Genomic DNA, 13624 nt, shown 5'->3' on the forward strand with positions numbered 1-13624 from the left:
CTTATTATAAGATATTGAATATAGTTTCCTGTGCTATACAGTAAATCCTTGTTGCTTATCTATTTTATATGCAGTAGTGTATATCTCTTAATCCTATACTCCTAACTTATCCTTTTCCCCCTCACTTTCTCCTTTGGTAACCATGTTTGTTTACTTTGTCTGTGAGTCTGTTTCTGTTTTGTAAATAAATTCATTTGTATTATCTTTTCGATTCCACATACAAGTGATATCGTATAATATTCTTCTTTCTCTGTCTGACTTACTTCACTTAATATGATATTCTCTAGGTCCATCCACTTGCTGCACATGGCAATATTTCGTTCTTTTTTAATGGCTGAGTAATATTCCATCACACACACACACACACACACACACACACACACACACACACACACATATAATGTTTTCTTTATCCATTCATCTGTTGATGGACACTTAGGTTACTTTCATGTCTTGGCTATTGTAAATAATGCTGCAGTGAACATTGGTGTGCATGTATCTTTTCGAAATAGAGTTTTCATCTTTTCTGGATATGTGCCCAGGAGTGGGATTGCTGGATCACATGGTAGCTCTATTTTTAGTTTTTTAAGGATCCTCCATACCGTTTTCCATAGTGGCTGTACCAATTTACATTCCCATCAGCAGTGTAGGAGGGTTCCCTTTTCTCTACACCCTCTCCAGCATTTATTTGTAGACTTTTTGATGATGGCCATTCTGACCAGTGTGAGGTGATACCTTATTGTGGTTTCGATTTGCATTTCTCTAATAATTAGTGCTGTTGAGCATCTTTTCATGTGCCTGTTGGCCATCTGTATGTCTTCTTTGGATAAATGTCTATTTAGGTCTTCTGCCCATTTTTTGATTGGGTTGTTTGTCTTTTGATATTGAGTAGTATGAGCTGTTTATCATTAAGCAGATTTTTAGGTTGTAGAGTAACTCAGAATTGCCAGATTATTTTCAGATGCTTTTTTCTTAATCGTGATATTGTTCTAGTGTTTTTCAATAATTATACTTTGCAAGCTTTTTTAAAAAATGAGTGTTAAAGCTTTTTCCTTATTGTTGCACGGGCACTTAAACTGCCTACTTCTTGGTGTGGGCCGTTCTATTTAGATGCCCTGTTGGTAGGTTGACATTGGAGCTCCCTGGGAGATGGTACCCTGGTGAGTTGGGTTAAATCAGGAGTTTTAAGCAGTAAGGAGGTCAGTCATAGTAACCAATGGAAGGCCTGATGGGAGTGCCAGGGAGGGCCTTTGTTGGCTTCCGAGGGTCTGGAGGTCACTACTTGAGCCCAGGTGGGGAAGTGCCTCAGCCCCTGACATCATCAATGCAGGTGATTTGGGAGGAGTGTCTGGAAGGCACTCTTGTTGATTGAGAGAAGTTTTGTGCTTTGTTTTATTTGGTGTGGTGGTGGTTTATCTTAAATAAATGTAGTTTTCATCAGTCCCAATAAACAGAGAGAGAGATGACTTCCCTCCCCTCTCCCTCCTTCTAAGCCTCCTGTGGGTGCTCTCATTGGTAGAACCCACTGTGGCAAGGCGGGCAGAATGGAGGTTCTGGGCTCCAGCCCTGTGACATGGGGGAGACCCAGACGGCAGATATGTGTGCTGGTGGCAGAAACAGCCATCACGAGCACTCTGTCCCTTCCAGTGCCTTTTTCCTTGTGCTGTGTTTTGCCTGAAACTGATTCTGCTGTGTCTGCATTCCTTGCCTACCCTCTTAGCCTCTCTGCTTTTGTCCCAACTCTTGCTGTTTGCCCTCAAGTTCAACTCTTGCAGCCCCGTCTCTGTTTCGCTGGACTGTTGTTGGTTTGTTTTTTTTTTCTTTCCATTCAATGTGATCATCATTTTTTTTTTTTCTTTTGTCCGTGCCGCATGGCTTGCTGGATCTTAGTTCCCAGACTGGTAATCGAACCTGTGCCCCGTGCAGTGGAAACGCGGAGTCCTAACCACTGGACCACCGGGGAATTCCCAATCTAATCATCTTTAATGGGTGAATTTAGCCCATTGGCATGAATTGAGACTGTCAGTGGAAGACTCAACTTTTGACAAATAATCATGTCTTTTCTCTCTACCTTGTTTCCTTGTTCTTTTTTGTACTTTTTCTAACTTTTGGATTTTCTTTCTCTTTTCTCTGGGGGTTTGGAACTTAAATATTTTATTTCTGCTAGTAGATTCTTCAAGGCCAAGACCATTAATGGCCCTCCCTGTCCCACCGTCCTGGCGTCGAGGGTATCCCATGCCCAGGACATTGATTGGTACTCCCTTCACCTCCACTGCACTGGCCATTCCAGGCCAGCAGCTCTCACTCACCTTTTGTCTGGAAGAGCATTTTTATAAAACCGAGAGAGAGCCATTGTGTCCCACACCATATGGAGCAGGAAAAGCTTCCACAGGAGGTGATGCCTGAGGTCAGATCCAAACAGTGATTCCAAGTTATCGCTGGGCAGGGCCAGGATGGGGCAGGGGTGGCTGAGTGGGGACTTCCAGCAAAGAGCAGACTGCACAGTGAGGAGAAGGAGACCTGTTCAGAGGCTGGACTTGCTGATTTTCATGGCTGTTCTTATGTACTTGTGTTGCCTCTGGTGCCTTACTGACCTCTTTGCCTTCTAATTATTTGACAATTGATTTTCCTGGGTTTTCTAGGTCTGTACTCATATCATTTCAGCTGGTTATAAGAGCAGCCATGGGTTCAGCCCTTGCCCCATGTCAAGGGCTGTTTTGTCTGCCATGTGACCTATACCGTCCTTCATGGAGTGGGCACCACGGTTCCCAGGACAGAGGAAATGGGCACTTGCACCAAGTAACATACCAAAATGGTGCACAAGTGCTAGTGAGGGATGCAGTTTCAGTACGAAATTTTTGACCTCTGTGTGGTCATTTTCTAAGGAACTCATGTACCAATTGTGCTGAACCATCTAGTTCGACAAAGACATGTTTCAAGTATTTTCAGGGCAGCTGAATCGTGTGCCTCACTCAATTCACTGTAGGGTGTCCAGGTTACTTGTCCTAAACAGCCGTGCTCCACCCAGGGGCCAGGCCCCCTGTTGTTTATCTGTGGATGGGTACCTGGATGGAGCAAGTGTTGGCTGCCTTCCATTTACCACGTTCTGTGACGTTCCTGTCTTTCTTCCCTTCCTTGGCTCCTTCATCCTATTTCTTCTGGTCAAGATCAGCCTTCCAGGGTGGAGTGTCCAGGTCTAGTGGTTTTGATGCTCCTAAGTATAACATTGCTCTTTTAATCTTAGACTGGCACCAGTACGATGATATAATTTGTAGGAGGCCCCCTGGGAAGTTCCGGAAATTGGTGGATTATCTAACAGATGGTATAAGGAAAGACTTGGTGAAAGGGAAGCAGATCGCGGCTGCGGTCATGCTGGACCGCATCTTCAGCATCCTTGAGACCTGGAATGCCATCAATTTAAAGAACTTTTTCACCCAGTTCCAGCAGTTTTATTCTGTCATTCGGGTGCCCATGATCTATGAAGGAGAAGAACAGCTGTGGAGCACTCTGCAGTACGAAGAGAAGGAGGTACCAGGTCTCAGGGGTGTCAGCAACAGCTCCCTTCTCTTCCTCCTGGGCACTCAGCATCACTCCACCTCCTAGTGGCCAGATGACCCCTAGAATCAGTGGACCAGGTGGATGGGGACAGGATATTTCAGTCCCTTTTCTCCTAGTACCACCTCTAGGGAATTCTTTGTTCTCCGCATTTTCTTCCTCCTCCCACCTCCTCACCTGCCCCCCCCCACTGGTCCCACCTCCTCACCTGCCCCCCTCCCCCACTGGTCCCACCTCCTCACCTGCCCCCCTCCCCCACTGGTCCCAACTCCTCACCTGCCCCCCTCCACCACTGGTCCCGCCCCCTCACCTGCCCTTCCCCTCCACCACAAGAAGGCTGGTGCCCTTCACTGCATCTCCACCTGCTCTGTGGTATGGCTTAGGCATTTCTGAGACAGACCTGGAGCCACACCTGAGATGACCAGTATATCCTTATAAGGCTCAGGAGCCCCCACTTGATAGCCCCTCCATCATGCTGAGGCCTTTGGACGTGCCAGTGGCGGCACCTCCCGAAGACCCAGGGCGAGGGGGATGCTCAGGGTTTAGTGGGGAGGCAGGCAGTGGGTGACCCCTCCACAGAGCCCTCCCTGCCCAACTGATGGGGAAGTAAGCATAGTGATGGGCAGCTCTTGACACCTCTGGTGGGTTCAATGCCGTCGTTCTGTATCTCCCTTTTCTCCTGGGAGCAGGTGAGAAAGCACCTGTGGGAATGTTTGACAAAGAAAATGGCACCATTTCTGGAAATGAGGGCGGACCCTCTGCCTGAAGACTGCCCGGTGAGGAGTAAATTGAGAATGGGCCTGATTGTCCTTTTCTCAGTGGAAAAATTTCACTTTCTCTTACCGGAAAGTGACCTGAGCTCACTCTGTTGCCTCCTTTGCTCGAATGCCAGTTCACCGGATGCCCTTCGCAAGGATCTGATCCACATCCTTGAAACATCTCAGAGGTAGTGTGTGTGTGTGTGTGTGTGTGTGTGTGTGTGTGTGTGTAAAGATTTTCTAGCTCTCTAATGGTTTTTATCTGATTATAAAAATAAGTGCTTGTCAGAGAATGGATGAAGACATGCAAGGAATAAAAACTAGCCGTAACTTTACTGCTCACTGTTGTCGCGTCAGTGTCTGTCCCGCTGGCCTCTTCTAGCCGATATACCAGTTTTCATCTTATTCACGTTCTCCTGAGTACCCTGCTTTTGAGCAGCTTCAAGGTGTATCATGACTCAGCCCCACGTGCGTGTATCTTGGGGGGGGGGTCATGGTAAGACAACGAAGCCGGACTTGAGGATGTTTGTGGAAGTACTGTGGGTGCCCTCCCCGTGGCCTCTGCAGTTGCCGTGCCCAGTTCACGAGCCAGAGTGTCACTGCGCTGGGCCCAGAGCACTCGTGGTGTGGAGGCCGCGGCCTGTCCTGAAGGCACTCATGTTTCACTGGGTGGAGGCGCCGCCCCAGAACCCTCTGATGGTCCCAAGGTCTTTTTTCTGGAGCTGTTTGAATTGAACTTTAGGGTGATATTGGGCAGCCTTCTCTGAGCAGTCAGTCTTATGGAACACCAGCCTTGCGGTTTTACAAATTTAAAACACCCAGTTAAACCCCGTTCATTTTGAAAGAGAGAAGAAATGCTGGCAAATGTACAAGTGTTTCCAGGTCTTAAGAAACATCCGTGTTTTGTGATTGTAGGGAACATGCCGTGTATTATTTATAGGCTCCTTCCTTACATGTAAAAAGTTGCTTTATATGTAGATTTACTGTTGCCAGATGACCTGGGTTCAAGCCCCAGCTCTGGCAGAGGGGGCCTTGCATAGATCACATGCCTCTCTGAACCTCTGTCTCCTCCACTGTCAAGGAGGTTGGAAAGATGCCACCAGGAGTTTGCTCTGGGGCTTCGAAAGGGCCAGTTCAGTGCCTGATGCTTTTTGGGGGTGCCGAGGGGGCCCCTGAGGTTTCTCCCTGATCTGGTCACTCTGTGCTCAGACACCCAGTGCGCTCTTATCTTATGCTCTGTGCGAGGAGCTGTCCCTTCGCTGGTGGGTGTCAGACCCCCGGGGCTGGCCTGACACTGGCCGTGCTGGGCTCACATGGGATCTCTGTTCCTTTTCTAGCTGGCGAGCATCCATGGTAAACCTGTGCCAAATGTGCATGGACAGAAAGGTTGACCATTGGGTGTGTGCCCTGCCTGTGCTGCACCACTGCATGGACCTGTCCTCATCAGCCCAGGACTCAGGCGTGCAGCCCGAGGACACCTGGGCAGCCCTTGAAGGCATCTCCTTCTTGGAGTTTCGGGAAAAAAGAGCAGATCAGTAAGTTACAGACCTGCACTTATGTATGTAAATCTTGGAATCAAAACTGTGCTTCCAAGATCTCCAGTGGACTTTTAGTACCCACTCATTCCTGCTTTTAGTGATGGAAGTAATGTATCACTTCTTTTTAAATTACTTCTTTAAAGATTTTAGGGGATTTCCCTGGTGGCTCAGTGGTTAAGAATCCGCCTGCCAGTGCAGGGGACACGGGTTCGAACCCTGGTCTGGGAAGATACATGCCTTGGAGCAACTAAGCCCGTGCACCACAACTACTGAGGCTGTGCTCTAGAGCCCATGAGCCACAGCTACTGAGCCTGCGTGCTGCAACTACTGAAGCCCACGTGCTTAGAGCCCATGCTCCACAACAAGAGAAGCTACCACAATGAGAAGCCTGCACACTGCAACGAAGAGTAGCCCCCTCTCCCCACAACTAGAGAAAGCCCGTGCACAGCAATGAAGACCCATCGCAGCCAAAAAATAAATTAAATTAAATTAAAAAAAAAAAGAATTTTAAACAAGCAAGAAATACAAAGAAAAATACAAAAATGGCCTGCAACCCCAGAGCTAATCATTGCTGTTGACACTTTGGCCTGTGTATTTGCAGGGTTTTGTCCAAATGTCGATATGTGGGTGCTTTATATGCTTAAAAATCAACCACAGGGCTTCCCTGGTGGCGCAGTGGTTGAGAGTCCACCTGCCGATGCAGGGGACACGGGTTCGCGCCCTGGTCCAGGAAGATCCCACATGCTGCGGAGCGGCTGGGCCTGTGAGCCATGGCCGCGGAGCCTGCGCATCCGGAGCCTGTGCTCCGCAACGGAGAGGCCACAACAGTGAGAGGCCTGCGTACTGCAAAAAAAAAAAAAAAAAAATCAACCACAAAAGATAGATTATGTATTTTTCTTACAGTTTTATTGAGATATAATTGACCTATAGCACTGTATAAGCTTAAGGTGTACAGCATAATGATTTGACTTACATCACAAAATGATGACCAACGATAAGTTTAGGGAACATCTATTATTACCTCATAGGTGCAAAATTAAAGAAGTAGAAAAAAAGTTTCTCCCTTGTGATGAGAACTCTTAGGATTTCCTCTCTGAGCAGCTTTCATATATAACACAGAGCAGTGTTCATTATATTTATCATGTTGTACGTTATATCCGTAGCATTTATTTATCTTATATCTAGAAGTTTGCACCTTTTGTCTGGTTTCATGCAATTCCCTCCTGCCCCGCCTCTATGATAGATTATTGATTCTGTTTTATCCTGTTTTCCAACCTTCTTTTTTTCATTTAACAGTATATTGTGAACGATTTTTTTTGCCAGTAAATATATACCTACTTTTGTAATGACTGCTTAGTGTTGCAAATTTGATTTAGCCGGTTCTCTATGCCTGGACGCTTGGATTATTTCTGCACTTTCGCTTTATAAGCACGCTTTGATGCACTTCTTTGTAATTTTCCCTGTCCAATTATTTCCTCAAGATAAATTCCTGAAAGTAGAATTTCACAGGTCAGAGGCTTTGCACATTGTAGGTGCACATCTTGAGGTAGTGAAGTACTATTTTGAGGCAAGGAAAGATTTCTTAGAGAAGACACAGAAAGCACAATCCATAAAAGAAAAATGGTAAATCAAATTTAAGTACAAAAGCTAAATAAAAAATACAAGTTCAGTACAAAAAAATTAATACTAACACTTATTTCCAAGCACAGATAACATCCCCCATTTACTTTGTTTTTTGTCAAAGAAACTATTCCAAGTCTCTCATCTGCCCTCCCCACCCCTAATCCAATAGGATCTAGCCTATAGGTTTTTAGGGATTGAAATAGTGAGTGAGCTGAATTATTTCTTCTTCACTATTATTGGAACGTTTTGAAATTAAAGCCAAATTAAGATTATTTATATAATTATATATATTTTAAATTGCCCTTCAAGGGGCATTTATCTAGAAGACTGACTATCTAGAAGAAATTTAGCTGGAGAATGACAAACATTAGCATTGGTCTTAAAGATCGTGTCTTTTAGGCAAAAGTGGCCTTTAGTATGTAGTGAAGCTTTATCCATCCATATGTTTCGCGTAGCCTCTGTCGCTTCTGTGTCACTCGGCTGTATTTACTTTCCCATTGTCATCTTTTCGGGTCTCCAGGACAGTGTTACAGAACAGCATAATTTAAAGACCTTCCCCGGACTGGGTTTGCATAGACTGTTTGATCCAGGGCACTTGCTTATTCACGCGTCAACATGCTTAGTTCATAAATTATTGCACCCACAATGGAAAACAGTATCAAAAGTTAAAAAAAGAACTGCCATAGGATTGCCATAGGATTGCCAGCAGTCCTACTTGTGGGTATGTAGCCCAAGGAAATGAAATAAGTATCTCGAAGAGATATCTGTACCCCTGTGTTCATTACAGCATTATTCACAATAGGCAAGATGTGGAAGCAGCCTACGTGTCCATCAACAAATGAACAAATAAAGAAGCAGTGGTGTGTATATGTGTGTGTGTGTATACATATATATGATGTATATATACTTGTGTATATCATCATATATATGTATATATGACGCAGTATTATTCAGCCACAAAAAAAAGGGAATCCTGCCACTTGCAACACATGGATGGACCTTGAGGGCATTATGCTAAGTGAGATAAGTCAGATAGATAAAGGCAAATACTGTATGATATCACTTATATGTGAAATGTAAAAAAGTCAAACTCACAGAAGCAGAGAGTAGAATGGTGATTACCAGGGGCTGGGAGGTGGGGAAAAGGGGAGATGTTGGTCAGAGTACAAACTTCAGTACTCTGAAGAGAAATTAGTTCTGGGGAGCTAATGTACAGCATGGTAACTATAGTTAATAATACTGTATTGTTTACTTACAGTAAGCTAAGAGAGTAGCAACTTTTAAATGTTTTCACCGCAGAAAATGTTTTCACCACAGAAAAGAAATGGTAACTATATGACACAATGGGTGTAGCTATCAAGTAATGCTATGGTGGTAGTCATTTTGCAATAAGAAAGAGTATCAAATCAACACATTTAACCTTAACCGTAACACAGCGTCATATGCCAGTTGTATCTCAGTAAAGCTGGAAAGTGCTTAATTTTGGGTGGATTCTTTTATTATTATGATAAAATATACCTAACCTACAATTTACCATTTTAATCATTTTAAGTGTACGGTTCAGTGGCATTAAGTACATTCACATTGTTATGCAACTGTCACCCCCATCCGTCTCCAGAACTTTTCATCTTGTAAAACTGAAACTGTGTCCCCATTAAACAACGACTGTCTACTCCCTCCCTCACTACCAGCCCCTGGCACCCACCACTCTACTGTCTGTCTCTATGAATCTGGCTCCTCTAGGGACCTCACATAAGTGGAATCAGAGTATTTGTCCTTTTGTAAGTGGCTGATTTAACTGAGCATCATGTCCTCAGAGTTCATCCATGTTGCTGAATCCTTAATATATTATTGTTTACTTCTCATTTGATTGAGTTCTTAGCATTTAAATCATTTTTGAAATCAGAACTTTTCAGATCCCTTCTAACATAATTTTAACTAACTTGGTCTGTTTTACTGATCTCACTGTTGCCCTTTTTTTCTGTTCCAATTTTCCCTTATATAGGAAACAATTACTCCAGCTAATGGGAAAGAACAGACATTTGCTAAATGTGGATGAGTATCTGTTCCGATCCTGGTTCAGTTTGCTCCCTCTGAGTAACTTGGTTCATTACATGGAAGACCTCATTGACTACCTGAGTTACTCACCCCCTCGTATCCTGGACTGTCTTCTAGGGACTTGGTACCGGCTTGAAGGACTTGAGGAAATCTCCAACAGAAATTCCCAGGTTTGTTGTCTGGAATCGGCTCTTGAGTCCTTGCTTAGCAAAAGCAGATCAAAACCGAATCAGTCAGAATGTGTGATTCTCCTTTTCTGAAAACCTGACAGGGTAAAGCATTTAGAAAAAAGAGAACCAGGAGGGGTCAATATTTCATAGGGTAAAGGGTTGATTTACTTGAGTTATTCTGTTTCAGTAAATAGAACTCAATAAAACAGTAGCCTTTGGGTATGTGTGATTGTGCAGGGCAGGGCTAGAAGTTATTCTGAGTATTGGTCCACTTCCTAATTGCTCTCTGTCCTTTCCCATTTTGGGGGTGGATAAAATGGTATTATTTTATTTTTAAAAAAATATTTATTTATTTTTGGTTACTTTGGGTCTTAGTTGCGGCATGCAGGATCTTTTGTTGCTGCGTGCGGGCTCTTTGTTGCAGCGCACAGGCTTCTCCCTAGTTGTGGCACGTGAGCTCAGTAGTTGTGGCGTGGGCTTAGTTGCCCTGTGGCATGTGGGATCTTAGTTCCCTAACCAGGGATCGAACCTCCATCCCCTGCATTGGAAGGCGGATTCTTAACTACTGGACCACAAGGGAAGTCCCCAAAACAGTATAATTTTAAATCCTGAGTTTTATTTGTAGAAGATATAAGATTAGTACTTGAGCCCCTTAAAATTTGTTTATAGAAAGAAAATAATTATTATGCTCTATTTATGTTGGATTTTGGGGGGTCTGTTTTAGCAAAGATGGTGGCATCATGATTAAATCCTCTCTTTTTTTTCTTTTCTTCCCCACCCTAGAGTATTAAGAGTACTTTTGAAATGCTGTTGCACCTCCTGGATATGTTTCGGGAAAAGTAAGTAGAAAAGTAAAGTGTAGTCTCTCTCCTCTTGCACACGGTTATCGCCTACTGATTGGCTGTATCCCATATTTGCTGTCATTAATGGAAGGTCATAAATTAATATATATCCCACTTCTTTTTTCTAGGTATTAATGTAATCATGCTACTTTTTAAAAAAGGGAAAAGCATAGAAATCAGCTGCTAAGATTTTGGTTTATTTCCATCTGGTCTTTTTTCCTGTGCATTTTTGTCATTTATTTTTAAGTGATCACCATCATATTACATATTCATGCTTGCATCCTGCATTTCGTCAGCATTTAGTCTTCAAATTTTTTTTACAAGTCAGGGAAGTTGAAAATAAAAATCAAAGTTAGTTTTCCGTAATCATCTGAGATTACTTGCTCCTGCAAATTTGTGTGACCTCTGATACCCAGAAGGCACAGTGTACCGAATGCAGAACAATAGAAATGTACCTGTGGGAGAGAAGGTATTTTCCGAGATACTTGGAGCACTGCCAGGATCACCTCATCTGAATTAGTAGGGTGTTCAGGATGGAGGTGGGGGTGTCAGGTCTTCATTAACATCAAGCACCTGGGGCTTCAGGGACCCCACCTAATTCTGTGTATTACAGATTTGACCCAGGTAATTCCTTTCTCATGCTGCCTTCTAAACCCCACTCTGATCAACTCCCTAACTCTCAGCTCTGGTCATTTGTCAACCAGTAAGCAAGTCCACACAGAGCGGGAAGAGATTTCATGCACAGGATATCCCAGGATATATTCTTCTAGCATTTCTTTCTCTTTCTCCCTCCCTGTATCTTCCTGATTTTTTAAAAAATTTATATGGTATTTGAATCTTTGGTAATATGCATCCCTAAGATTTTTTTCAAACAAAGGAATACACTTGGAAATAGTTTAACTTGCTTTTGTTAAAATAGTTCAGACCATGGAGGCAAACCAAAAGGACTTTGTTTCCTTTTTATCTTAATCCCAAGTTCAAGATAGATGGAAATGTCCTGGATGTTAACCTATATGGGATCAAGTACATGCCTTCCTTGTAGGTGTTTTAAAGGGAAGGAACTCGTCATGGATAAGGGGTACTGTTTTCTCATTCCTCCTAAATTACGTCATTGATTTCTTTCAACTCTTTGTGGGGTAGGATTCTTGAGGAGCCCTTGATACAGTCCTACTTGACTGTGTGCCTGAAACTTCACGAAACTACCTGCAGAATAACAAAAGAATACACGTTTTATGAGATGCCTGCCTTATCTGCTGAGATTGTTTGCAGAATTATTATACTTAAACTTCTAGTGGTAAGTGGAACACGTACACGTAATGTTGTACCCAGGAGAGCTATGGAACCTGAAGCACCCTCAGTTCAAAAAGGAGATAGGCTAATTCTAGGATTGCTGGAATGACACAGAGTGGCTGATTGTGTCATCAGATATTTGTCGGTACCTACTTGATGCCAGGTTTTGTTCTGTGCATCGAGGCTATTTTGGTGAACTACGGTGTGCGTGCTTGCTCTCCAGGGCTTGCGTTGGAGGGAAGGAGGCAGTGCAGGATCTCAAGTGTAGAGTATCAGCTGTGACTGGGTTAATTCAAGAGCTCTGCAAGTGGCTGGGACTTCAGGCAAGGACCTCCCCACCTAAATGCATATTCATGCCTAGTCTTTCCCACCTGAGCTTTATTCCTGTTCACTGAAACTCAAATACAGTAGCGAGGTCCACACACCTAAGTGCCCACCTTAGAGCCTTTCCACACAGGCTCCATCTCCCTCATCAAGCTGCAGGGACATCCCAGAGCTCTGTCCCCCCTCGCTCCACACCTCCCAGAGGTAACCACTCTCCTGATCTCTACCACCACGGATTAGTTTTGCCCATCTTTGAACTCTTTCCTTTTTGTGTCTGGCTTTCTTCACTTGACGTGACATCTCTGAGTTCCATCCATGACGTTGCTTGTTGTGCGCAGCTTATATTTTCCCATTGTTGTGTGATCTTCACCAGCTTGAGTTTGAGCTTCCACATGAAGGTGATAGATGATTTCATATTTAGATCGACCAATTATTTGTTAAGCATTTGACACGTCAGAACTGGGACGTTAGTGATATAAAATAATTAAGTATATGTTTTAACTTGTTCCTTTTCGTTTTTCTTCTTTAAAATACCAAGGATACATTTAAAAATAAACATTATTGGTAAGATGATTGCTTTCTCCTGAAGTGGGTATTATTTAAACCATCATAGGCAGGTGCCAACGTCTAGATAAACTGTGTTCAAGAAATTTGAAATTTGTCAGTTACTTAGGGTATATGTCCCTGTAGAAATAACTATCTTAAATGTTGGTTGGGATCTCAGATTAGTGCAATCCACAGTCTGATCCAAATACTCTACCTGTGCCATAAAAGCAGAAAGCTTTGCAGAACTGAAATTAAATAAAACCAAAGTATATGAAGAGTTTTTGCAAAGCTTTTGGTTGCATGCTGACATAAAGGGTTGATAGGATTGATAGGACATCAGATCGAGAAAAACAAGGAGCAAAGCTGAAGATTCTAGAGTAGATTTTCAGACTTGGGTTATCCACTTACGTCCATCATCTGTGCTGGGTGCAGGGGACACCCAGATGGAGAAGACAGGTCCCTGGCAGCAGGGATGCGTAGGAGGGGGACCATCCTGTGAGCACATAATTGCAGCACAGTGGCTTAATGCTAAGCTGGAGTGTTGATCAGGTGCCCTGGGAACAAAGGGCCTTCGGAGGGGCTGACGTTCCCACAGGGCGAGAGAGCAGCCCGTGCAGTGTCAGGGAGGAGAGGAACATGCTGCTCCGGAGGACCCACAGGTAGCCTAGTGTGGCTGGAGATGGAGCTGAGATCTAGGCAGTGCCAGATCACAGATGGCATGCACACCCTGCTAAAGCTTCCAGATTATTCTAGAAGCTGCTGCACCATGCGGGGACGTTCCGCATGGGTCAGCGTGTCCTGCTTTCAGCTCAGAACTGTCGCTGGCCCTTGCCACCCACATCCTGAGTGCTATGCTCCCGTCACACCTGTACCCCAGCCCACCACTCCCATGCTGCCCAGAGCTCCCGAATCTTTCAGGG

General features: G+C 44.0%; 1 protein-coding gene across 7 annotated transcripts in view; it reads left to right on the plus strand.

Annotated features, from left to right (window-relative positions):
• Positions 1 to 13624, plus strand: part of RNF213 (ring finger protein 213) — a 110275-nt gene that overhangs the window by 29083 nt on the left and 67568 nt on the right. For 6 of the 7 annotated variants that reach the window (XM_082861188.1, XM_082861191.1, XM_082861190.1 and 3 more), the window contains 6 exons: positions 3245 to 3528; positions 4245 to 4501; positions 5651 to 5848; positions 9480 to 9702; positions 10486 to 10541; positions 11685 to 11838. In XM_082861188.1, the coding sequence (XP_082717314.1) occupies positions 3245 to 3528; positions 4245 to 4501; positions 5651 to 5848; positions 9480 to 9702; positions 10486 to 10541; positions 11685 to 11838 (1172 nt within the window). The remainder of the gene's footprint in view (positions 1 to 3244; positions 3529 to 4244; positions 4502 to 5650; positions 5849 to 9479; positions 9703 to 10485; positions 10542 to 11684; positions 11839 to 13624) is intronic. The other variant, XM_082861194.1, reaches the window with a different exon arrangement.

Source organism: Leucopleurus acutus, assembly GCF_964270905.1.
Source record: "Leucopleurus acutus genome assembly, chromosome: 19".
Taxonomy (NCBI): Eukaryota; Metazoa; Chordata; class Mammalia; order Artiodactyla; family Delphinidae; genus Leucopleurus; species Leucopleurus acutus.